Genomic DNA, 27,884 nt, shown 5'->3' with positions numbered 1-27,884 from the left:
AAAGTCTCTGCATCTTTGATATTAAAAGACGGTATTACGGTAACAATCATGTCCAGTTTAGATACAATTTCATGGTTTTGCCTGTTCCTGTTTGCCTGAGGTCTTGTTTCTAGTTTGTTGCCATAGTTTCTAATTGAGTTACGCACCTGTTTCTTGTTCTGTTGATTATTCTTGTATGTATATAAGCCCTCTGTTCTCATTCTTTGTTTGGTGTCATCAACGTCGTTAAGTGTGTAGTGTGTTATTAGCATTTGCTCCTTGTATGTTCCTTGTTCATTAAAATAACCTTGAGATGTTGAGAATGGATGTAAAGTTGGATGTCATCTGCATAGCAATGAAAGTTAAAGCCATGACGAAATATAATGAACTAAAAACAGAATCCTGGGGAACACTGCGTGAGACGGGCAGTAGTGGACTTAGCCTGATGGATAGAGATGTAATGCTGGTGATCAGACTGGTAGGAAATGAACCAGGATAGGGCAGAGATACCAAGAGCAGAGAGACGTGAAATGAGAACACTGTGAGAATTGGTGTCGAACGCAGAGGACAAATGGTGTAGAACACAAAGAATTAGGATACAGATGAAGCCAGAGTTAACAGCCATAAAAAGATTGTTGACAACTCTTAGAAGTGCCGTCTCAGTGCTGTGAAGAGTGCGGAAACCTAATTGGAAGCATTCATAGAGGTTGTGAGATGACAAACAGGCTCGTAGTTGAGCGACAACTACTTTATCTAGCACCTTTGATAGAAATGGAAGATTAGAAATCCATCTGTAATTATGCATGTCTGAAGGGACGAGGCCAGGCTTTTTTAGGAATAGGGTGATCGCCTCAAATCCTTTTCAAAATTTAATATTTAAGGATTTAGAAAGTATAGAAGGTTTGGACAGGGTTATTTGGTGTGGAGATTTCAAAGCACATAATATCATATGGGGTGGAAATGTCAGTTACATAATGGGATTGTGATTTAAGAGTTAATGGATTTAAAGAATCCATTAACCAAAAGAATTTGGTAGTTACACTTGTGTTGACATTAACAAAGGTAAGAAACTAGTATTAGATTTAACTCTGGTTTCAGCTATATTGTGAGGAGGTATTAGAGGAATGTATGATAGGAAGTGATCACTATCCAATAATAAGTGTAATCATAGGTATAAATGAAGTAAGAAAGATGAATCAGGAAAGGGCAGGCAAATGGATTTATGAAAAAGCTAATTAGGAAGATTCTTTAGAATGATGGATGAAGGATTGAGAAAAAAAAAATTAAATAAATAAAGCAACAAAAAATTATTAAAAATAATTACAATTATACAAAATGCAGCAAAAAAAAAAAATATTCCTAGAAGTAACGGTAGAAGGTTGGGTTAGTATCCTGGTGGAATGAAGAGTGTAAAAAAAAAAAATTAAGGAAAAGAAGTATTGTTGAAAGAAATTTTGAATGAAAGAAACACATTATTGTTATCTAATGATAGAGTATAAGCCCAGGCAGAAATTAGAAAGAAAAAAAAATAGAAGAGCAAAAAATTTATATTGGAAACATTATAGTTAAAAGTACGCCAATTCAGGATCTATGTAATATGATAAAAAAAATTTAGGGGAATTAAGAAATAATTCCAATATCCTGAAAATAGTTGAATATACTTTTGAAAAGAATTGTTGCCATTTGTTCATTCACTTGTTTAATTTGACTTTGGTGTACACTGTATCCATCAGGGTATTTTGCAAAAGTTGTCCTCCCATTTATTTCTTATAGCATGCCCGGTTTGACAAAGCTGGGATGGTTATAATGATCTAGGCAACATCCAGCAGCTTTAAAAGCATGACGTACATGAGTAAACCAAGGAAACGAGTGCATAGAGGGGACAAGTCTATTTTTAAGAGGGCGTGAATGTCAAGGGCAGTGGAAATATAGGTATTATGACTGAATGACTAAATGACTGAGGATCACACACTACCAAAATTTTCAACTCGTTCCGAAAACAACAAACTCATGCAATAACGTGCGGCTCCTTGCTAGGACATGCACGACAAATGAAAACAATGTGTTCTATAATCAGCTCAAAATGTAAAACATATTTGACATCCCCTGACAGAATCAAAGTCTGAAACTAAAAAATCAGAGTCTGTGATTTTTCTGTGAAATCTGTCAACTCCGACTGCCCAAAACCTGGCTCTGACCTCAGGCAACTAGCATTGACTCATCCAGACTGCAAATCTGTGCAAAAGTGTAATGTATTAACTCTGTAATTCTTTGATTAAAATCATGAAATCTGTGTTCTTGAAAAAGCTGTTTTATTTTACACTGAGTGGGTTGCTCCTCATGATGGCTGCCATGTTGAGATCACATTATACAGTAATAGGCACAGACAAAGTGACCAGAAGTCATTCATGAGAGTTGGTGATTTCAGGTAGAACGAGCAAGCTTGTGTTCTACTGTCACTTACTGTCAAGCATAGTGATAACGCTGTTTTTTGTGGTTGAACTCGGCTTGTCTCCAGACATCACTGTGATGTAAATGGTGTAGTTTCTGAAGGGTTCCAGCTTGTCAAAATGCTGCGAGAGAGTATTGTGTCCCAGTGTGTAAGTGTACACCGGCGTCCTGGAACCCTGTTTGCGGCATTCCACAACATAAGAGTCATAATCGGACTTTGGAGGCATCCAGGAACAGGAGACAGAAGTGGAGCTCAAAGGGTAACAGTGGATGCTCGGAGTTGGATGTGGAGCTGTAGAGAAAAAAGAAATACCTTATCTAAAGCTGTTTGAATAAACTGAACTTTACAGAGTTTACTATTTGAGTTTGTGAGCAAATATTCACAAAGTCACTATGCAAAAACTTGTGGTGGAATGGTGGAACTTCTGAGACCATCATATCTTTTTTTAAATATTGCTGGCTCTTTGACAAATTGCTTTAGTTCCTCTTTTGTAAGCCACTTTGGATAAAATCGTCTGCTAAATGCAAATGTAGCTAAATGTAAATTTTTTTGCAGGTCATGTTTGTGTATCTAAAACCTCAATGCACAATCCAGAACTCACCCACACTTTTCTGTTCAAATTTTATACCCATTTTTATCAACACTTGAACATTCTGAGCTCTATGAAAAATATATAAGGCTGGAAGTCAATCCCAGAAAGAACAGATTCTTTTTCATTGCCTAGGTATTAACTGTGGGATGGGATTGGTTCACCCCAGCAACTGGTTCATCCCACTTTTGATTCTGTTTACCAAAAACACTCATTAAAGGGTTAGTTCACCCAAAAATGAAAATTCTGTCAATAATTACTCATGTCGTTCCACACGCGTAAGACCTTCTTTCATTATCGGAACACAAATTAAGATATTTTTCATAAAATCCAATGGCTCAGTGAGGCCTCTATTGACAGCAAGATAATTAACACTTTCAAATAGCCAGAAAGCTACTAAAGACATATTTAAAACAGTTCATGTGACTACAGTGGTTCAACCTTAAAGTTATGAAGCGACAAGAATACTTTTTGTGTGCAAAAACAAAAACAAAATAACTTTATTCAACAATATCTAATGATGGGCGATTTCAAAACACTGCTTTATGAATCTTTGAAGCTTTACGAATCTTTTGTTTGTTTGCTTCATTATGTTATAAGAGTTTCAAAACGTTTCAAAGGTTCATGTGACTTTGGCAGTTTGATACGCGCTCCGAACCACTGATTCGAAACAAAAGATTCATAAAGCTTCGAAGCTTCATGAAGCAGTGTCTTGAAATCGCCCATCACTAGATATTGTTGAATAAAGTCGTTATTTTGTTTTTGCGCACAAAAAGTATTCTCATCACTTAATAACATTAAGGTTGAACCACTGTAGTCACATGAACTGTTTTAAACATGTCTTTAGTAGCTTTCTGGGCATCTGAAAGTGTTAATTATCTTGCTTTTAATGGAGGCCTGCCATATATTTTATGAAAAATATCTTTATTTGTGTTCTGAAGATAAACAAAGGTCTTACGGGTGTGGAACGACATGAGGGTGAGTAATTAGGGTATAAAAATCAGAACAGATTCCAAAAAAAAAAAAAACTTAAATCAGAGCCACATGCAAAAAAAAAAAAAAAAAAATTATTTACTGTATGTGTTCTTTCATCAGGTTAATCACATACTTAACTTAGTTACAGTTTTTAATTAGTTTAAATACTTTACAATGTGGTACTGGCCACAAGTAACTTTCAACATGATCTGTTTTGTTAATCCTGGTGTGACCTCTAGTGGTTGATGAATCTGTACTCACGGGTTCTGACAGTGTGATAAACAGGACTGCTGTAGGTCACAGGACTGTGTGTCATCCCACTGACAGTCCGAAGGCTGATGTTATAGAGCCGGCCTGGATGAAGTCCTCTGAGTATACGCTGAGTGGAATTAAGACGAGAAACCTGAAGTGTGTCCTGAGGAAACCATGTCACTTCAAAATCATCATAGTCTCCTGTATATGGGACATGCCACTTTATCTCCACTGAGCCGGTAGAGCTGCTGATGGACATTGATGATGGTGGTGCAGGAACTGTTTTGATATAATAGGAATAATTTAGCTTTCAAATCTGTTGTGCATTGGTTGTGGTTTGATTTTAGCTAAATGTCCAAGCTGATGAAATATGTTGCTTTATATGCTTTATATGTTTATATATAGTGTTCTGAAATTGTATGATACTTTAAAGGGTTAGTTCACCCAAAAATGAACTTTCTGTCATGAAGTACTCATGTAAAAAGTAACTTTAGGGCTTTATGACTGACCTGTGCGCCCTACTGCAGTTGTAGTGTTGGTCAGATCTTCACTCCAAGTCTGAATCGTAGCAGGATAAAGCCGACCAGCCACTAGTCTGTGGAAGACCACCTGAGTGCTCTCTGGGCCCAAACGCTGCTGAAAGCCATCTACAGTGACTGAATATCCAGTAAGTGCTCCAGGACCACGTGACCAGCTCAGAAGAAGACTGTCCATATGACCCTGATTGTCAACATGAAGGTCTATGACTGAGGCAGGAGCTGGGAAAACAAACAAACAAGTTTTGTCAAACATTTAAACAAAAAAATAAAAATAGAATTCATTGAAATTGCTAACTGCTAGAACATCTCAGGTTATGTATGTAACCTGGTTTCCTGAGAGGGGAAAGAGAGGTTTCGTCTCATTGCCATGTCCCGGCTACTAGGACTGGGACAATAAATCTTTGCAATAAATCGAGAAATGATTCTGGATTGATTCTGAGATTTTCTGAATGCATCGCGATTCTCTCTTGAATCGATTCTGAGTTTAGTTTGTAACAGCAGATGGCGCTCTAGGCTAGTTTTTAACCGCACGCTCAAATGCTCACAAAGAAGAGCGCTCGTGCATTCGGCTGAGTCTGAGAATGTTCTTGCACCTTAGAATGCTTTTATGATGCAAGGTTAATGTAAACAGCCCACTGCAAACACCCTTGTAATTCGCTTCAACCTTTTCGAACTTTTCGAACATTTCTAAAGCACACAGTGCCATCTGCTGTTAAAAACTAAGCTCAGAATTGATTCGAGAAAGAATCGCGATGCATTCAGAAAATCTCAGAATCGATCCAGAATCTTTTCGCGATTTATTGCAACGATTTATTGTCCCAGCCCTACCAGCTACACTTGAACGTCTTCTTCAGACAATTAAATCTGTCGACGCATGTTTCTGGTGTCTATTTTATGAGATGCATCCGGAAAACTGAAAAATGCTGCCTTCGGAGGACACATTCAAAGGTAGGAAGGCCTCAAGGCACGTCTGAATCCAAAGTTAGCTTCACTTCCTGTCTCCTGAGATACCTTCATCTGATCGATTTATGAAGGCAGCATAGATGTATCCTTTGCTGCCTTTGATATCCCACAATCCTGTGCTTTCCATTCTGTGACAGTTGAGCTAAAAAATTGTTTTCCACTTTTGATGTCATTTCTAGCAAGGAATTACTATTGTAGTACTTAAATATTTGCTTAGTTATCACCAAAACTCATGCTATTTTGCTGTAGATCTTTAAACCGTTACGCTTCCTCAGAAGTCTGTCCGAAATCAGTTTCGTGAGGTGCTTTCATGCGCAAATGCGGCCTGCAAAGTCATTGCCTGAAGGGCAGCGAGGCAACAAGTCAGCTGCCTAAGTTTTCGGATGCAGCCATGGACTTGGTTATGCACTTTGTTGTGATGTGACATCCATACATTTGGCCAATCAGACTGGCGCATTTAGACCCTGGCTCACGTAGACGCATTCCCGTAGCATCAATGTCATGACGTGGCATCTTGTTCCCCTCTTAGTCGGGTTACATACATAACCTGAGGTGTTTTCATACATATGTTAGCACACATTTACAATTTAAGTTTACATTTTTTATTCTTTTGCAAGCTTCCATTGGTATTAAGTTTTACTTTTGTTAAAGAAATATATTTTACTTCAAATTTTAGTTTTTGTAGTAGTCTAATAATATATTTGTTCCACTCATGGGGTTATAACCACTGAAACATGGTTATAGAAAACTTAAGCTATAAATTTGTCTCATAATTAAGGTAAAACAATTCTCTAAAAAATCAAATCCATGGGGCAAGTATTGATTCTTAATAAAGTTTCTGACACTTATAAAGAGTGACAGGGTGTTTTTTGGGGAGAGCAGGGAAAAGCTGTGAAGCATTTTAACTAGTAACTAGTAAATAATTCATTCAATTTTTTTTTTTTATTAATCAGAAAAGGTGTTACAGAAGCATCAACATACAATATATGACATCAAATATGTAACAAACAAAGGTACACTAGAGGGGGCTAAATTTAAATCTACATAAAAATATCAAAAAGTTTACAAATTTTTAATTGCTTTTTGCTTCAAAGAATATCGTATAGAGTCAATATAATGTTCAAATTCTCTCTTGAAATATATAAAACAGGGTTTTTTGCAAGAAAACTTGCATTTATGAATATGAAATTTTGCCATTAAGAGTATAAGGTTTTTTATATAAATCTGGCTGCGCTTGTTTCTACAGTCCTCCATATGACCAAATACTACATCTTTCCAAAACAGCACAGATTGGTCATCAATATTTTTTGCCATAAAATCACAAATATTTTGCCAAAATGATCTTACTTATGGGCAGTGCCAAAACAGATGGATCACAGTTTCAGGGCAATTGTCACATAAAGTGCATTTAACATCAATTTCACCTTTTACAAGGTAATGCTTCACTGGGTAAATCCTATGTAAAATTTTGAATGATACCTCTTTGACTTTGTTTGTAATTAATTATTGATTAGGTATAAGCCAGACCTTTTTCCAAGCAATACTGTCTGTCAACCGATTCCAATATGAGTAAATATAAGGCAAAGATACAATGTTACGGAAATAATTCATAATTCATTCATATTGAGAAGAGCTTCATTATTCACCTGTACGTGCCCATATAGATGATTGACTGGTCAGCTTCCCACTCCTGCTGATGATCATCATTTTATACAGCATTCCTGGCTGCAGGTGTGTGAAGGACCAGTTCACAGCATCTTTTCCCAGTTCCTTGTGAGACTGTAGGGTATTGTTCTGATCATATAGATCAAGATCATACCCGTCAACCCAGCCCTCTGCTGCAGCCCAGCAGAATGAAAGTTCACTGCTTGTGTTGGAGCATATGTGTAGTCTGGTCACTGCTGCTGGACCTGAGGAGATTTGGAGAACATGTTCTGTAAAATGTCTTGTCATCATTGACCGGTAAAGACTTGGAATCTGAGTTTTTCTGTAACTGCTTTTCATAATGCTTTTCATTTGCATACTAAGAATGAAAATACTACTACCACTTGTGAAAATACTACTAAAACGAATAAAAAAAAAAAAAAAAAATGAATAAGAAAAGAAAGTAAATTGGGTCCATTTTTACTTTAAACACAAAAAAGGTGTCTTACGTGTTTGTCCCTTAGTGGTGACGTCTTTGCTTTTGGCAGTGCCACTGACTGTCTGAACGTGTGTTTTGTACCAACTTCCTGGAGTTAAATTCTTAAAGAGGCAGCTGTTGTTATTGGCGGGCACAGAGGCGTTGGCAATCACTGTGTCATTGTCATCTAGTAATTGGAGACTGTATCCATCAGAAATACCCACAGCTGCCGTCCAGCTCACCAACAGACTGTGTGTGCTGAGTTTATTATCTGCCCGCAGACCGGTGACTGCGGAGGGGTCTGAAACACATGCACACATGACAACATTATGTAATGAATCAAATTCATGAAGTGTTATCTTTCCTGTAGAAGTTCTTGTCCTAGCATGTAAACCACCATTAATATGTGTGTCTCTCACCAGTTCTGCCACTAGTTGTGCTGTTGTTCTTCTGTGTTCCACTGACCGACTGCACAGTAACTGAATACAGTTGACCAGGTTGTAAGTTCTGAAATTCTGTCTGAGTGATGTGTTTAGGGATATGACTATAGTCCTGGATATGTGTCTCCTGAAACAGAAACACTGAGTAGAAGTCCATGTCTCCATCGCCAGAGGACCAAGAGACTCTGAGACTGCCGTCTGCAGTGCCGGCGCTCAGATGGACACTCCGAACCTGACTGGGCACTGGGTGGCATGACGGGGAGAAAAAACCACAGCTGTTACACAAAGGATATACAACTATGGTGCTGATAATGATGCATCTTGACTCAAATTCTATCAGGTTCAACACCTAACTGAGAGTAATGAGTGTAAAAATCTGTGATTCTTCTGTTAAAATTTATTACAAATAACATAATATTGCTCAACATTTTGCTCCAAAGTCACACAATTATTTATTTATTTATTTATTTTTTAAGAAAATGTAACACATCAAAGGTAATAATCCATTTAAAGTCACCATGAAATCAAAATTGACCATTCTTACCCTTATTAAATGTTTTTATTTTAAAAATGTGCCTTTGTTGTTACACTACGGAAGCCCTGAACCGCATGGTGGGGAAAAAAAAGAAAACTTATCTCGTTATTTCGAGATATTAAGTCATTATTTCGCCATATCTCGTTATTTCAACATAATAAGTCTTTATTTCGACATCATAACTCGTTATTATATATCAAGTTTAATAAAAGATGCACAAAATTCAGCGTCTTTAGTGGTGCCGCAGTAGCGAGTTGGCTCGCAGTCCTGGCTTTTACCGTGATCTCTACGGGTTCGAATCTCGCTCTTCTCTATTTTCCCATCACATATCACATCAGAAAGGCATTTATTTTCAATAAAAATAAATAAATAAATAAACTGCCTAATGAGTGTTTAATAATATTAAATGTATTTATTGGGAAGGGTTAGGGGAAGGTGTTGGGTTTTGGGTTATATAATAACGAGTTATGTGGAAATAACGACTTATTATGTTGAATTAACAAGATATTACGTCGAATTAACAAGATATTATGTCGAAATAATGAGTTATGTCGAAATAATGAGTTATTATGTCGAAATAACGAGTTATGTCGAAATAATGAGTTATTATGTCGAAATAACGACTTATGATGTTGAAATAACGAGATATTATGTCGAAATGATGAGATATTATATTGAAATAACGAGATATTATGTCGAAATAACGAGATAAATTCTCTTCCCCACCCCTGTTATACCACCTTAAATTTATGCTTATTTTAAATCATTGCAATACAATTATTTATATATATATATATAAATAATTGTATTACAATGATTTAAAATAAGCATAAATTTAAGGCGGTACAACAAACACTACTATGAGGTATATACAGTATACTTGAATCCATGACATTTATATCACAATGCAAATGCAAAAGAAATATTCTTCATTTTTTATAGAAAATATAATTTCTTACTTTATCTTTTGATTTTGGAGCAAAATGTTTGAGAAATTTCATGAGATTATGTTCAAGCAGTTGTACATGATCAATAAAAATCTTGCAGTACCGGTGCGGCCCTCAATGATCTCGGCACGCTGGTATGACCCGCTGTGAGTAGACAGCACCATCTTGTAGAGACGGCCTGGTGTGAGCATGGAGAACAGGTGTTCCCTAACTGTGCTGCTCAGATTCACAGCTGGTGACACCTGCGTGTCATTGAAGAGAATCTGAACTTCATAATTATCGACATCTCCTGGAGCAGACGTCCAATTCACCCTCAAAAAACTGCTTCCACACTCCGTCAGGGACAAATTACCCACAGCACCCGGAACTGAAAAACACATGGGTGAAATGAAATGAATTTTATTGTGGTCCACTGATTACATCTTAAACTAGAAAGTGAAAAACAGCATCATTTATAAATGGAAAATTAAAAAGTATTACAATAAAAACATACTGCATTAGTCACAATTTTGATCTACACAACCCTGACGTGTATGTAGAGTCAGGAAGTGTTCTTAAAGGGTTAGTTCACCCAAAAATGAAAATTCTGTCATTTATTACTCACCCTCATGTCGTTCTACACCCGTAAGACCTTCGTTCATCTTCTGAACACAAATTAAGATATTTTTGATGGGCCTCTATTGCCATCAAGTTAATTTACACTTTCAGATGCCCAGAAAAATACTAAAGACATATTTAAAACAGTTCATGTGGCTACAGTGGTTCAACCTTAATGTTATAAAGTGACGAGAATACTTTTTGTGTGCGCCAAAAAAACAAACTAACTTTTTTTAACAATATCTAGTGATGGCCGATTTCAAAACAATGCTTCGAAGCTTTACGAATCTTTTGTTTCGAATCAGTGGTTTCACCCTCATGAAACTTGATGGCAATAGAGGCCTCACTGAGCAATCGGATTTCATCAAAAATATCTTAATTTGTGTTCTGAAGATGAACAAAGGTCTTACGGGTGTGGAACGACATGAGGGTGAGTAATAAATGACATTATTTTCATTTTTGGGTGAACTAACCCTGTAACATATGTCTGTCCAATCAATCAAAAGGGCGATACTGCTGTTTAGTAAGACCATCTAACGTTGTTCTGTCCCTGGATGTAGAAAAACTGCACCTCTGAAGACTGTGTATATCCTTCTAAAACTATTAGAAATGCATAGCTGAAGTTTATTTTTAACGACATGCATGAGCTATTTAATAAGAATGTTTTTGTTTGTTCAGCTCATTTCACATTGATTTTTTGGTTATTCCCTTACATCTCAACACGCTGCCAGTTTTTTCTAAATATCTTGTATTGAAAGCTATTGCAATGCCAATAGCTTTCATGGACAATATTTTGCTGCATAGGTTACATAAAATCACACATGACAGTTGAAGAGGGGAGGGTGGATAATGGTGCAATGAAGTTCTTCAATCACAAAGCCGAACAATGGCCGTTTAGTTGCATTTTAGAAAGAGGTGACGCACCTAGAATTGAAGTGTTTGTGAGAGTGAAAATTGTGGAGATGCGGTACATTAGAGGTCAAATTAATTGATGTGATACATGCAAATAGTTTGGAATATCAAAAAACTTTTCAAAAGTTCAAAAGTTAAGTGGTGTTCACATGACATGATTTGTGATCAGTGATATTGATTTTGAATGAGTGTTTGCAATAACATCAGTGCTTGTTTCCTTATAATAGGAAAAACAGATGCTAAAACATAATGTCACTCACATGTTCGGCCATGTATAGAGATGGTAGAGTTGTACTGCCCACTCCAAGTGCTGATGGTCACGGTGTAGAGGCGTCCTGGAACCAAATCACTGAATACACACTCATGTTGTGTCTTATTAAGCTTCTGACTTTGAAGACGTGTGCTGTTATACTCGATTGCCACTTCATAATAGTCATAATCCCCAGAGGCATGATTCCAGTAAACCTTCAGAAAGTCATCTCTGGCTGAGTGGATAGCCGTGGGGTTTTGGACTGTGGATGGCTCTGAAAGAGGAAATAATGCAATTTAGTTCTCAGCGTAAAGTTAATATTGCAATATGGGGGGCAGAGTAGATTAAAAAAAATAATTAATTGTAATGGGAAAAAGTCAAAATTCACATATAATTTAAAGGGTTAGTTCACCCAAAAATGAAAATTCGGTCATTAATTACTCACCCTCATGTCATTCCACACCTGTAAGACCTTCGTTCATCTTCAGAACACAAATTAAGATATTTTTGATAAAATCCGATGGCTCAGTGAGGCCTCCATTGCCAGCAAGATAATTAACACTTTCATATGCCCAGAAAGGTACTAAAGACATATTTAGAACAGTTCATGTGACTACAGTGGTTCAATATTAATGTTATGAAGCGACGAGAATACTTTTTGTGGGCCAAAAAAATAATAAAATAAAATAACGACTTTATTCAACAATATCTAGTGATGGGCGATTTCAAAACACTGCTTCATGAAGCTTCGGAGCTTTACGAATCTTTTGTTTCGAATCAGTGGTTCGGACAATATTATCTGCCTGCAATACCGGAGGCTGCACTTTTAGGACCGCAGCAGCTTCAGGATTGCATTTCTAGGACCCTAGTTTTTGTGACAGCATTATCTAGTTTAAATATTTAAACAGGGTTACTAACGGGTAGGTTTAGGGCTAGGGGCTGGTTAGGAAAATATATAAATTAAACTTAATCAATTAAACAACTAAATCATTGCTAGGGTCCTAGAAATGCGGTCCTGAAAATGCTAGCCTCCGGTATTGAAGGCAGATGCTACTCGGTTCGGACCGTGTATCAAACTGCCAAACTCATGCCCCCCAGTGGTGAACCATTGAAATTTCGAAACACTTATGACATAACGAAGCCTTGTTTACTGAAATCACATGACTTTGGCAGTTTGATACACGCTCCGAACCACTGATTCGAAACAAAAGATTCATAAAGCTTCGAAACTTCATGAAGCAGTGTTTTGAAATTGCCCATCACTAGATATTGTAGAATAAAGTCATTATTTTGTTTTTTTGGCGCACAAAAAGTATTCTCGTCGCTTCATAACATTAAGGTTGAACCTCTGTAGTCACATGAACTGTTTTAAATATGTCTTTAGTACCTTTCTGGGCATCTGAAAGTGTTCATTATCTTGCTGTCAATGCAGGCCTCACTGAGCCATTGGATTTTATCAAAAATATCTTAATTTGTGTTCCCGAAGATGAACGAAGGTCTTACGGGTGTGGAATGACATGAGGGTGAGTAATTAATGAGAGAATTTTCATTTTTGGGTGAACTAACCTTTTAGGATTTCCTTTATTTTGCAGTGACATGTGATTTAAGAACTTTAAGAACTATAATATGATAAAACAGAGCTACTATTATGTCTTACGTGTTCTCTCCTGTACAAGCGTTTGGTTCCTGTAACTGCCGCTGTGTGTGGTGATGGAGATGGTGTACAGTCGGCCGGAAACCAGGCTTCTGAACACACACTCTGTGGTTGCTTTAGACGTAGCGAGTGTGTGTACGATCTTCTCCTGGTCCTTCAATATCACCATGTAATTGTCCACATCTCCTTCTGCTGCCTTCCACGACACATTCAGAAAGTCTGGACCACTATTAGTGACAGAGATGTCAGAAACAGCAGCGGGCACTGAAAACCACAGAGAGATAATAAATATAAATGATCAATAGGTTAGGCGAATAATGGTAGTTTGAAATGCTTCTCAAAATTTCTTTTATTTCTTTTTCAAACAAACAAATAAATGATTTGTTTGAGCATCCTATAGTCAGAGTGTTACATTTTTAGAGAAATCAACTTATAGTCAGCTTACTCATTGCTGACCCTGTTGATTAAACTTGGAAATGACACATTACTGTAACGACACACAAATGTGGTGTAATGATAACTTTAAAATCTGTTTAGGTTATATAAATGGTAATATATAGAATGACCTAATCGTTTGTGACATGCATAGCTAGTGAGGGAAATAAGGTAAACAGAGTGAGTCGATAGACATAGAGTGCATACATGTTGTGTTAGCTGTTGAGCAGTTATTAATAAAATGAACAGAACTGGAGCAACGCTTGTATCGCCTCGTCTGTATATGCCGTCCTAACATTACACACAGGAAATGCAATAAACCAAGGTGTGGGAGTTAATTTAACACAAAACTGAAACAGGCAAGTAGCTGGAGCTGAGTACACAGGTATTAAAAGGTTAGTTCACCCAAAAATGAAAATTCTGTCATTAATTACTCACCCTCATGTCGTTCCACACCCGTAAGACCTTTGTTCATCTTCAGAACACAAATTAATATATTTTTGATGAAATCCGAAAGGTACATGACTCGTCCATAGACAGCAATATAATCAACACTTTCAAGTCCAGAAAGGTATTAAAGACATATTTAAAACAGTTCATGTGACTACAGTGGTTCAACCGTAATGTTATGAAGTGACGAAAATACTTTTTGTGCACCAAAAAACCCCAAAATAACGACTTTATTCAACAATATCTAGTGATAGGCGATTTCAAAACACTGCTTCATGAAGCTTTGAAGCTTTACAAACCTTTTTTTTTTTTTTTTTTTTTCTCGAATCAGTGGTTCAGAGCGTGTATCAAACTGCCAAAGTCATGTGAACCATTGAAATTTCGAAATGGTTTGAAACACTTATGACATAACGAAGCCTCGTTTACTGAAATCACGTGACTTTGGCAGTTTGATACACACGCCGAACCACTGATTTGAAACAAAAGATTCGTAAAGCTCCGAAGCTTCATGAAGCAGTGTTTTGAAATCGCCCATCACTAGATATTGTTGAATAAAGTCGTTATTTTGGGGGGGGGGTTTGGTACACAAAAAGTATTCTCGTCACTTCATAACATTAAGGTTGAACCACTGTAGTCACATGAACTGTTTTAAATATGTCTTTAGTAGCCTTTCTGGGCATTTGAAAGTGTTAATTATCTTGCTGTCAATGGAGGCCTTACTGAGCCATCAGATTTTATCAAAAATATCTTAATTTGTGTTCTGAAGATCTTACGAGTGTGGAACGACATGAGGTTGAGTAATTATTGACAGAATTTTCATTTTTTGGGTGAACTAACCCTTTAAAACAGTCTTTAGCAAATTTGAATAACATAGGTTTTGATCGCTACTGAAATCCACAAAAAAGTACTTTAGGTAATTAAAGCCAGTAATAGAAAACTCTAGAACAGTCTTTTTAATAAACAGGGAACATAAACTTCAATTCATACTTCAAACTTGAAACTTCCATGAACAGAAATGCAGTTAAGTATCTCCAGGTAAACTCAAGATCCATATGCACAGGAAACTATTAAATCCAACTCAGAACTTTTTAAAAGCGAGTGTGCATGTGAATTACATGTGAATCGAAATGTTTTGACAGAATATTTTCATGTGGTATATATAGTGTCTAGCTGCTATAGAGTGTGCAACTGTCATCCATTGTTTGGGCCACTTCACAAGACTTCATTAAAAACTATCTGAAAATAAACAGAGCATTTGAGCCCAGCAGGATGTGTTTAAAATGACCTGCTCCTTTCATGCAGAGCTTCCTGAAATTCCATAAATCCCCTTTGTATTGAACTGAGAATAGTTTTGCAGAGATGGTGTTGTGAATTTATTCTGTGGGAAAATATTTAAGGGAAAAAAGATGGGCAAAAAATATATGAGGAAATATAAATAAAATATATTTATACATACATTTTAAAATCTACATTATATAATAGATATTTTGCATATTCTGAAATAATACATATAAACAAAACAAAAACGGAAAACGTTTTATGCGTTTTGGCCGTTCATTTACACGACAACGGCGTATTGGTGGACTGAAAATGCAAAAACGTGAATCTGTGGAAAGATGACGTCATGCACATGCGCATTACATGTGCAGTCTATAGTGTTTCATTGCCATTCAATGGCCTACCCGCAGAATACAGTGGTTTTAGTCATTTTCACAGATTTGTATGAATGGGGATCATTTTGACAATGGTGTCGTCTGTACGTGGAAAACTCAAAGGAAAAACTTCTCCGTTTTAAGCATATCGTTGTCGTGTAAATGTAGGGGAGAGTGGGGTAAGATGAGCCAGTGGGCAAGTTGACCCACCCCCTGTATCTTGGCAACCGTACCATTTTATTGTCATGTGACCATACATTTTAGAACCACCCATCATTTCTGCCAGACTGTGAAAAGGAGAAGCACATGGGAGGAGTGGAAGTTGCTTATTTACTTTAAAAACTGTTTTTGGCTTGTCAAAGTAAAATTTTAACATAACAGATATAATGGCTGTTCATCAACGCAAATTTGTCCAGGTCTAAAAATATTTATGATGAATATTCGTGATTTAGCAACGTATAAAACCATGCAAGTAATTTAGCTAAATATTATTCTGAATTGGTAAGCTAGCTAGCTTTTCCTAAAATGGCAGCTATGGGGCAAAGTGAGCCAAATGCTGTGGGGTAAATTGAGCCAGTGTTTTAACTTACCCCATGATAAGGCACTGAATTTAAGTTAAATCTGAAGTATAAACTGGTGTCATTTCAATGTAATATTACGCAACTGGTTTAGTTTATCTTTATTTTCAAGTTTGTTTGATAGGAACAGTGTACAAGTATACCAAATCCTTCTCTGATACGAACCAGAGGATGTTCAATCATATATCTTTCCACCTGTAGTCTCTAATGGCCTAACATGGTCGACATTGCAGAAAAACTACCATATCAAGAACTTTTTGACTAAAATGTTTATTAGTTTCAGTGACATTTATTCATTCTTATTTAGTTTTTATTTAATTTTACTCAACAAACTCTCTGTTTAGTCTGTTTATGGGAAGATTACATCTTTGGTGTTCAACATATTGTTTCAGAAATGCAAACAATTAAACATACTGAAATTTCAACTTCATTTGGTTGGTTTTATGTTGTTTAAGTTAGCTTTAATAAAAGAAATATTTGTAAAATAATTTAACAAAGAATATTTGTAAAAGGAAATGTGATTATTAAATTATTTTTTAAAATAGGTACATTATCTTTAAAATTTCACATAGGTTTGATTCAGATTCGGTTAGATGGTCAGTTTACACCCACCTACTGACTCGGATCAACTTACCCCTTACCTGGGGTAAATTGAGCCAGAGGAACACTTTTTTTATAAGTAGCCATATTTTTGGAATATTTTTAAATACTTTCATTGTACTTCTGCCTCATTTTCCCTTATCTTGAGGACCACATAAGTAAAAAAATGGCTCATCTTACCCCACTCTCCCCTACCCTTAAACACTTGTATTATTTTGAGTAATGTTTATTTCAACCAGATTTAGCTGGTTTTTACATACTTTCAAACAATGTTACCTGTACGGCATTCAGCCTCGGCTAGTTTGGAGGTCTGTGACCCGCTGACAGTGGTAACCATTAACTTGTGTAAAGCACCGGGTCTGAGGAATGGGAGCAGGGTGGATGTTGTGTTTGCTGGAACAGAAACATTGTGCACCGTCTGTTCGCCCCGTAACAGCAGCAAGTGGTAGAAATCCAGATCCCCAAGTGGTTTCTCCCAGCTGGCATTCAGACGGTCTGTATTTCCCTTATTACTTAGTTTCAGGTGATTCACCTTTAAAGGCACTGAGAACACAGCATTTGATTACAATCAGATTATTTTAATATTACATTTCCTTTACTAATATAAAAACAGTTTTCCAATGAAGAAAATATTAGAAAATCATCAGTTTTTGAAAATAAGACATAACCAAAACTTCAGAAAGTAAACAGTTATCACTAAACTAGGAAAACTGAGTAATCTTTCTTAGAAAATGACAAGATAACCTTACATGTTCTTCCCTTTAGTGTAGCAGAACTATGAATGTTCTTTGTGATGGTGGTTACAGTAATGTCATACAGGCGACCAGGCGTAAGAACGTTAAAGGTGCACTCTCTCATGTCACGGCTCAAGGTTCGTGTCTGAATAACTGTAGACGTGTTGGTTTGGAAAAGCTGAATGATGTAGCGATCACGGGATGATGAGCCAGAGGCGTGAGTCCACAGAGCGCTTAGGGAGGTCTCGTCTGAGTGACGGATGTGCAGCTGAGATACTGGCGGAAGACCTGAAAAGAAAAAGAAAGTTGTTACATAACCAAAAATACAATTTTAAATAATGCTATGTTAGGAATAGCATACAACCATATTGAATTTCTTTCAATCAGTATTATTTTCAAAAATTCAAAAATTGAGGTTACATTAAGTTTTACAATTTTACTGTAAAGCACTACCTTACAAGTTTATAATGTTATAAAAAAGACTTTAATTCATTCTTCCATTAAATAATAATTTTCTGTAATTGCCACCTTCTGACAGAGAGTGAAATTCCATTTTCATTCATTTTGCTATTTCCTTTGCATTGATCTGAACAGATTCTTGTATTTTAAATTATTTATAGTTATTGAGAGTATTGACAAATGGTTACCTATTTCCCCCTGGTAATAGACAGTATTAGCCAGGCCACAATTCTCTACACTGACTGCCATGCTGTACACTCTGCCAGGCTGCAGATGTAACCCTGACAAGAGTATTTCCTTTGCCGTTCTGTTCACAGTTTGGTTAACCAGGATTTCACTTCCATTTGACAGCACCACACGTATGTTCTCCCATTCTCCGGGAGGTGGTGTCCAGGTGATCTTTAGCATGCCACGATCAAAGAGATTCTCCATCACCAGATCTGACACCTTCCCTGGTTCTAATAGGGAAAAACAATATTAAATACAAATTATAAAATGTAACTATATAATAAATAGTTGGTATAATTATATAATAATAATAATAATAATAAATATAATATATAATTATATTAAAAAGAGGCCTTTCAAAACCCTTTAAGGAACGTTTATACGACAATTTTTCCAACTAAAAATGGAAAACTTAATTACACGACAATGGCGTTTTGGAGGCCTGAAAATGCAAACTTTTGAAAATGACTTTCAAAGTGCAAGTTTTCAAAAAAAACAAAACAAAAAAACGTTACCGTTACTATCTCTGTGTAAGCTACAAATTTGTGAAAGTGGTGACGTCATGTGTATTACGTGTCTATAGGCGTGTAGTGTTTCTTTACAAACTGACATCGCCAACTACTGGCCTGGCATCCATATTACAGCGTTTTTAGTCATTTTTGCAGATCGTTTTGACAATGTTGTCATCTGTACACAAAAAACGCAAAGGAATTTTTTTTCTGTTTTTAGTCCATCGTTGCTGTATAAACATGCCATTAGTTTGTTGCTCTACAGTGTGGGTGAAAGAAAGGGGAATGAGTGTGAATTGTTTGTTTAAAATGGAATGCTGGAGAGTAGGGCAGACAGAGAGGGGAGGGAACATAAGGAAATGCACTTCCCCTTTGTTCTTTTGGATTTTTTTTTTTTTTTTTTTTAATTCTCATTTGAGAGTGCTTGAAGAGCTGAGCTGTTCTTCTCTTAGGGTGACATTTTAAGATCAGGGCTTACAACTTCAATTTCTACTATAAAGCAGCTCTCTAGGGTGTTCATGTTTTTACTCACGTCTGACCTTGACAGACTGGACAGAAGAAATGAACCGAAGATTTCTATGTTAAAGAAGAGCCACACCTACCTATTAAGTAATCACTGGCCAGAGTGAACTTTTCTGGAAAGTTCACTTTGGCAAGTTGTTTCAAACTCCAGAAACATACTTTCTTTTGGCCTGATTTTGTTCGAAATGATGTTCTACCAGTTCATTCTTCGATTTCACTTAAAAGTATACTGTAGGTGTGCACTAATACATCAGTGTTTTGCTGCTGGTGTTGTTAGCAAACAATGATGCTGCACCAAATTTGATGCATGTATATGAATAGGCTTTTTCAGATCTTTCAATCTAAAAAAAAAAAAGAGCCAGCAGTTTTTGTTTTTCTTACAGCCATGCTGAACATTGTAGGTGCGTGTTAGAAGTCAGGACTATTGTTTTTGTTATTGTTTTGTTTTGTTGTGGCTTCAGCAGGCAAAGTTTAAATCAAGTATGGCTAACGCACTTCCCAACAATATGTCTCACAATGATTATGTATTAGGTAAGTGCGCAGAGAGTAGTCTTTTGTGCCTGCCCAAAATATTTATGAATTAACAAATCACTATATTGAATAAATGTGTCTTAGAGCACTTACAGCATAAAGTGAACTGATTTATCCAGTAACTTGTACTAACCAGTTTTTCCTGTGATCCATGTCTTATTAGAAAGTGTTCCACTCCTGGTGCTGACTGACACCTGGTAGGTCTTTCCAGGACTCAGACTGTCAAACATCACATCTGTACTATTAGGGGACAGGTCTTTCTCAATAGAGTTTGAACCAGGTAATGTCAGATTGACAAGGTAACTGTCCACATCACCCGAGGCTTTATCCCACAGAACCCTGAGGGTGTTCTGGTTGCCATTGTTCTCCACTCGGAGGTTAGAGACAGCAGCTGGGACTGTACAGGAAGAGGGAGAAATCAGTCACATTACTCACTAAAGATATTAAAATGCCTGTTTAAAGTAAAAAAAAAAAAGAAAAGAAAAAAAGATTATTATAGTTTTAGGTTTTTAATTTATTTAGTTTTGATTCAGTTATTTTACAAAGTCTATTTGTTTAGTTTAAGTTTTTCAATTTTCAATTATAGTTTTAATTTTTATTTTTGTCTATCAGTGTGTTTTAATTTATATTTGTATTTCTATTTCCATTAACACACATGGGTAAATTACTTGGCAGGGGACAACTTTGTGTATTGCTGTTAAAATTATTCCTTATTCAGTTCAGATTATACACGCATCTGGTACAGTGTATGGTAGATATATTTTAAATAATGTAGACTTTTTACTGGTAACATAAGACATTTGGCATTATCAGGACCCACATATATTCCACCATTGCATTATTATACATTATATTCAACATTAAATATAGTAATTTAATGTAGTACTGACACTAAACTTGTAAACTCTGTAAACTTAAATTTTTTCTCACACAGAAATTTTCATTTTGGGTGATCTATGCAAAACGCATATTGTCACTATCCACGATACAATATTGTTGCATTTTTGTATTGTGATATGTTGTGACACAATACACAATACACCCTGACATATTGTGTTACCTAGTGACAATGAGCTTAACGCCTGCATACTCCGTTTGCAGTGCGTATGGGGTGCATATTTTTAATTTTTTTAATATGCGCTGCTTACGTGCCGCTCACGCTTGTGGTGTGAAACTGGCGTGAAACGGCCATAAGCCTCGTTAGAACTATCAGTCCAAATCCAATTTTTGTGCATATCTGATTGAAATCCAATCAGATTTAGCAAGTGTGAACGGCAAAAAATTACATAAAATGTGATATTTACAAATCCGTTTGGAGCTACATTCATATGTGGTTTGAAATCGCATTTCTGGGGTGTGTTTCATGTACAACGACGTTACTTGCTGCTTCACTACCATAGTACGATGCATTGTTGAACAAATCAACTAGCTAGTCATGACTGTTTCCCGAAACCGTATTGTCGCAAACCTGTAGTTCGGCCACATTGGTGAATGACGTCATGCAGGTGGTGAGTAATAACTTCTTTAAATGAATCCATTTGAGATTGAATTAATGCTAGATTTTTTGCTATAATGGCATCAGAAGACTAATTTTTCTCATTTTCTCATCTCATTTTTTTCTAATTTTTCTCAGTTATTTTGCTTTATTTCCAGATTCAATCATAGGCTTGTTCTTACGTAGGCTACTAGAGCACGTACGCACATGCGCACTCTTCAAAAACGGTGCTTTAAATCTCTTGACAAACTAAAATATGTAAATGACATTTGTATCTATTCAAAAAAAAAAAAAAGAAAAAAAAGATATACATTGTACTTAATGTCAGCTTGCTTATTTTGCTCAAGATAATGATTAAGTCCACATGTCATAAAAACAAGAAACTATGCTTCTAACCACAGCTCGAGAGCTGTCGTTCCAACCACACAAGTTTGCGATGCAGTTTGCGAATGTTTGTTTGAACTATGGTTTCGGGAAACACCAAACCTTTGAACTATGTTAGTAACGACGGAACTTGCGATGTTAGTTGGCTAACGATGCTTTTGGGAAATGCATGCCTCATCGGATTTCGCATGGTTGACCTTCTCGCGCCCCGTAAATGTACACATCAGATGCGTTGTTATAGGAAACATGCTGAAAGTCACTGCAGACACAAGGTAGTGCTGAACAAGCAGAAAATGACAATATAACGGAAAAATGTTTTGAAACCGGTTTGAAGCAGCGTGGCGGCTACACATTGTTGTAAATGAGACAACATCTTTATTGCAAACCCCTCCATGTTGTGGCTGTTGTTGTTGTTTTGCCATATACCTATCAACTAAACATCATTGCTATAGAAACCAATGCAGATACAGTATTTCGGAAAACGAAAGAGTGGCGCGGAACACACAAATCGGATCTGAATAGTTTCGATACACAATGTGGACAGTCAATATTTTTAGATCAGATTCCAATCGGATACCCAAATAATCAGATTTGGACTGAGAGTGTGAACGTAGCCTTAGTCTGTCAAATAACAAGGCACACAAATTCACTAAGTTTAGGAATTTATAATGAATGCAGCATGTTTTATGACTAAGACAGCATGACATAATGTGACACAGCACAAGGAGAAGTGACCTTTCAGTGCTCAAAACAGGAAAGGGTGTTAACATATCTGCTTAAAATACAGCAGAGGAATTCATACAGGCACAGATATATGAGCACACACACACACATACACATACACAAAGAGTGTTGAAGGAAACAACATTTTAGTGTCTGTATTGTCAAATTTTTTATATGTTAATTAATTTATTACTTGATGATCTAATACAAATTACCTGTTTGTGCTTGTCTAGACACTGAATTCTGTAGCTCTCCAAACTCTGTAATGATACTGATGTTGTAGAGTCGTCCAGAAATAAGCCCTTTTATTGTATAAGAGGTGGTTGTGTTCGCAACTGTTGCATTCCAGATTGAACCCATGCCATTGCTGTCTATGAGCATGATTCGATATCCCTCTATTTTGCCTGGACCAGGTTGCCATGAAACTTCCAGTCTGTTCACATCCCCAGAAACCCTGAGATTTTCTACTGCTGAAGGTCCTAACCAAAAGACATATAAAATACTGTCAATCATGTGAAACATTTAAAATAATATAAAAAAGTATAATTAAAAAAGTATAATTAAATCTATCTATACATACATATATATATATATATATATATACATATATATATATATATATATATATACACACAAACGCACAGATACAATTCAACATTCCGGAAATGTTGGGACGTTTTTTAAATTTGAATAAAATGAAAACTAAAAGACTTTCAAATCACATGAGCCAATATTTTATTCACAATAGAATATAGATGACATAATAAATGTTTAAACGGAGAAATTTTACACTTTTGACACAATTTGATGCCTGCTACATGTCTCAAAAAAGTTTGCACGGGGGCAACAAATGGCTGAAAAAGCAAGAAATTTTTAAAAGATTCAGCTGGGAGAACATCTAGCAACTAATTATATTAATTGATTTCAGGTCTGTAACATGATTAGCTATAAAAGGGATGTCTTCGAGAGGCAGAGTCTCTCAGAAGTAAAGATGGGCAGAGGCTCTCCTATCTGTGAAAGAGTGCGTAAAAAGATTGTGGAATACTTTAAAAACAATGTTCCTCAACGTCAAATTGCAAAGGCAAATCTCATCATCCACAGTGCTTAACATCATCAAAAGATTCAGAGAAACTGGAGAAATCTCTGTGCGTAAGGGACAAGGCTGAAGACCTTTATTGGATGCCTGTAGTCTTCGGGCCCTCAGACGACACTGCATCACTCATCAGCATAATTGTGTCAATGACATTACTAAATGGGGCCCAGGAATACTTCCAGAAACCACTGTCGGTAAACACAATCTGCCGTGCCATCTGCAGATGCCAACTAAAGCTCTATCATGCAAAAAGGAAGCCATATGTGAACATGATCCAGAAGCGCCGTCGTGTCTGTGGGCCAAGGCTCATTTAAAATGGACTGTTTCAAAGTGGAAAAGTGTTCTATGGTCAAACGAGTCCAAATTTGACATTCTTGTTGGAAATCACGGACGCCGTGTCCTCTGGGCTAAAGAGGAGGGAGACCTTCCAGCGTGTTATCAGCGTTCAGTTCAAAAGCCAGCATCTCTGATCGTATGGGGGTGCATAAGTGCATACTGTATGGGCAGCTTGCATGTTTTGGAAGGTACTATAAATGCTGAAAGATATATAAAGGTTTTAGAGCAACATATGCTCCCCTCCAGGTGACGTCTATTTCAGGGAAGGCCTTGTGTATTTCAGCAGGACAATGCAAAACCACATACTGCAGCTATTACAACAGCATGGCTTCATTGTAGAAGAGTCCGGGTGCTGAATTGGCCTGCCTGCAGTCCAGATCTTTCACCTATAGAGAACATTTGGTGCATCATTAAATGAAAAATACATCAAAGACGACCACAAACTCTTCTGCAGCTGGAAACCTATATCAGGCAAGAATGGGACCAAATTCCAACACCAAAACTCCAGAAACTCATAACCTCGATGCCCAGACATCTTCAAACTGTTTTGAAAAGAGGAGGAGATGCTACACCATGGTAAACATGCCCCTGTCCCAACTATTTTGAGACCTATAGCAGGCATCAAATTTGAAATGAGCTCATTTTGTGCATAAAATTTTAAAATTTCTCAGTTTAAACATTTGTTATGTTATCTATGTTTTATTGTGAATAAAATATTGGCTCATGTGATTTGAAAGTCATTCAGTTTTCATGTTATTCAAATTTAAAAAACGTCCCAACATTTCCGGAATTTGGGTTGTGTGTGTGTGTGTATATATATATATATATATATAAAGAGAGAGAAAGAGAGAGCATTATTGCAATGAAGTGAAGTAATATTTATACTTTAAATCTTGCATACACATAGCTAAATATGGTCTACGTAACAAAAAGACACAAAATCAGTTTGTGGTCTCTTTGGATTTTGTTGCCTCAGACAGACGTTATCATACCAGTCCTTCTAATATGGCAGTGCTGTCTGTGAGAACTCTGTTATGCAGAAAGGAAAGGTGTGGACACAGTGGGTCCTGCTGTGAATAATTAGCAGTGGAATGTCTAACAACCTATATGTGAAAACACGATAGTGCTGCTGATTGCTTTTTTAAGAAAGCTCTTCCTGATGAGGTTTTGTTGAAAGTGTATTGTGAGAGAACAGGATAAGAAACCTTTAAGCCTCAAGGTCACATTCAGGCAACCTCTTCTAATGACTTTTTTTCCACTCTCTTTCTCCTTAAGAACCATATGTGTGTGTGTTAACTAACAAAATGCAATATTAAATAACTAAAATAGCAAATGAAAATAACACCCCAACCATTGTCTTTTGTTTTAATTATGGAAATCTGTACACAAGGAGCTACTATCTAGTATGCCTGGAGATATTAATATGCAGATTTACAGGTACATATTTGGACCACCTAAAACAAATTTTTCTCAGAACATTTTACCAATTACTTAGTGTCACAGTAGCACTTTAATTTGTATGTATTTTTTATCACTTGGTTTGATATTTTGTTCTCAAATGCAATTATAAGTATAACCTAAGTGTCCAAATAAATTTTTAGGGCCACTGTAAGTTATATAAGTGTCACTGTAATCAGACTGACCTCTGAGAGCTAATGCGTCTTTGTATATATTAGAACAAAAGAACAATGAGCCGGATGGGAGGGGAGAACAGTCTGAAAGAATTGACCTACAGTCAAACTCCTGTTTTGGAGTTTAGCCCAGACGCATATACACAGCACATTATCAGCACAATCCAACCTTTCCTCATATTTAGAGAAGCTTTTGATACTTGGCCATTTGGATTTACCAGGCACATAGCTCTAGATTTACATAATCTGTGAACACACATTTTAAAGTTCTTTCACATAGTATCAGTGAAATGTCCAATATATTTTTGTTCATTGTTGTTTACTGTTTGATAAAAATGTCATAATTAAACAATATCATGCGATCAAGCATTGTTGTTCTGATTATCAGCTGTGATTTAGTAATACAGATACAATCGACCACAGATACAAGCACTGATATTCAGAGCATGATTGCGACAAGTGAGTTATTCCTTTTAGACAATAAACTAGACTAATAAATAAGAAGTTAATATTGAGTAACTTACATTTTAGACAGAATATTACCAGAATATTGCCTATATTTGCTTCAGTAAAGAAAATAGTTCCAAGCGTCAGTTACTTAATGATATTTATTCCACCTTATGATGCAATGTACAGCATTGTTCTCATAAAGAAGATTTAAAGCGCAAAGATGTATCAATACCTTCACTTGTATAACAAAATCCAAATTTGAATAGTTTTTAAGGACTACTGAATTTCTCCAATGGTTCAATGCAGACAAATGTCCCAAGACATTTTGGAGAGCCTTTCTTGGCTAGATTTAAGGGTGTGGTGTTTTAACCTGGGACATATTTCTGAAAGCAGATTATGCAACATACCTGGATACATAAGTACCAACTTATTCTATAAACATAACCTCCTCCGGAGCAGGGGTAATTTACTTCAGAGGTTTGGAGTGCTGCAGGGATGAAGAATTTTTGTTGGCAAAAACCCAGAAATGAGTTAACATTTAGCATTTCTTGTTTCATCATCCTGCAGTCAATGGATTTTTGGTTAAATGGCTGAAATAAACTCTGTGGTTAACATTTTATTCTACGACCAAATATATCAGTAGTATACTGATATAATATATATTGTGATTTTTTTTTAAAGCTTTTACGTGTCTTGAAAAAGGAGGTTGTTAATGAGTTCCTAAATGCGACTACAGAGGTTGTCGGGGATAGGTAAACTTATCTACTCACTAGTCTGCTTAGTGTTTACAATCTGCTCATGCAAAATTGCAAACAATCTATTTATTGAGGGCTTTTCACAATACACAAAAGGCAGCTACTGAAAATCATGATGTTACTGTTTATAACATCTTATCTTCATGCATTATAGTCACATTTAGCAGATTAGTGGTGGGTGATAGTATAGTTTACATTTTGTGACGATACAAGCAATCAAGCAGTTGAGATAATGTATTTTACATACTATATATCGCCGTACATGAGTATACTGTATGTATGCGGATAAAGTTGGATACAAATATATATCCAGCTTATATATATCCAGCCAATATTTGCTATAGTCTATATTGTTTTTAGGGCTGTAAATTTAATGCGTTAATTAGATTAATTATTTACGGAAAAAATAATGCATTAAAATTTTTAATGCTTTTAACGCACTTGCCCCACCCCCAGACCTACATAGGTCATCTGACATTTCATACAGTTGACTGATGATGAATATGATGCAGGGCAACTCACTGCGTGATATAGCCTATAGAATGCAGTTAGAATGTCCATAAAATTTGAGGTAAGAAAGGCAAAAGTTGATCGATTTGAACCCTTTGAAGCGTACAACAACACCAGTAAGATCAGAATGTTCACTGCTAAATTCAAACGTGCTTTCGCGCTTTGGCACGAATGGGACGGACGACAACATTAAGCTGCAGAATGGGTTTCAGGATTCTCTGGAATTTCTTTTGGAAAGTAGAAATGGGACAAGGCATCTGCTTTCACATTTTTCATCCCTGGACGATAGGAGATGGACCACTCAAGCCATGTGAAGAAGAGAGCCCATCTTGACTGTCTGGGGTTAAGCCTCTTGGCTTCTCAGAGATACTCTCGATTTCGGTGGTTGGTGAGTACCAGGAATGGATGACGGGCCCCCTCCAGCCAATGCCGCCACTCTAACTTGATAGTGAGCAGTTCTCAGTTGCCAATGTCATAATTTTTCCCTAAAGAAGAAGGTGCATGGATGGAGTCGGGAAGGTTTCCCCTGCTAGTGAGACAAGACGGTCCCTATGCTGGTCATAGAAGCATCCACTTCAACCACAAAAGATTTATCTGGATCAG

At 36.5% G+C, this 27,884-nt stretch overlaps 1 protein-coding gene across 1 annotated transcript in view; it reads right to left on the bottom strand.

Annotated features, from left to right (window-relative positions):
• The window catches only part of ptprb (protein tyrosine phosphatase receptor type b), a 42,157-nt gene that overhangs the window by 10,695 nt on the left and 3,578 nt on the right, over positions 1-27,884 (bottom strand). Inside the window, exons 3-16 of the mRNA XM_051891387.1 lie at positions 22,722-22,985; positions 20,038-20,301; positions 18,303-18,572; positions 17,671-17,943; positions 17,198-17,464; positions 13,210-13,470; positions 11,563-11,826; positions 9,897-10,160; positions 8,291-8,554; positions 7,903-8,172; positions 7,396-7,659; positions 4,757-5,005; positions 4,257-4,526; positions 2,444-2,722 (exon numbers count right to left, since the gene is read on the bottom strand). Of these exons, the coding sequence (XP_051747347.1) occupies positions 2,444-2,722; positions 4,257-4,526; positions 4,757-5,005; positions 7,396-7,659; positions 7,903-8,172; positions 8,291-8,554; positions 9,897-10,160; positions 11,563-11,826; positions 13,210-13,470; positions 17,198-17,464; positions 17,671-17,943; positions 18,303-18,572; positions 20,038-20,301; positions 22,722-22,985 (3,723 nt within the window). The remainder of the gene's footprint in view (positions 1-2,443; positions 2,723-4,256; positions 4,527-4,756; positions 5,006-7,395; positions 7,660-7,902; positions 8,173-8,290; positions 8,555-9,896; positions 10,161-11,562; positions 11,827-13,209; positions 13,471-17,197; positions 17,465-17,670; positions 17,944-18,302; positions 18,573-20,037; positions 20,302-22,721; positions 22,986-27,884) is intronic.

This window comes from Ctenopharyngodon idella, chromosome 4 (genome assembly GCF_019924925.1).
Source record: "Ctenopharyngodon idella isolate HZGC_01 chromosome 4, HZGC01, whole genome shotgun sequence".
NCBI lineage: Eukaryota > Metazoa > Chordata > Actinopteri > Cypriniformes > Xenocyprididae > Ctenopharyngodon > Ctenopharyngodon idella.
The sequence above is the reverse complement of the archived record's forward strand: the minus strand, read 5'-3'. Positions and strand labels throughout refer to the sequence as shown.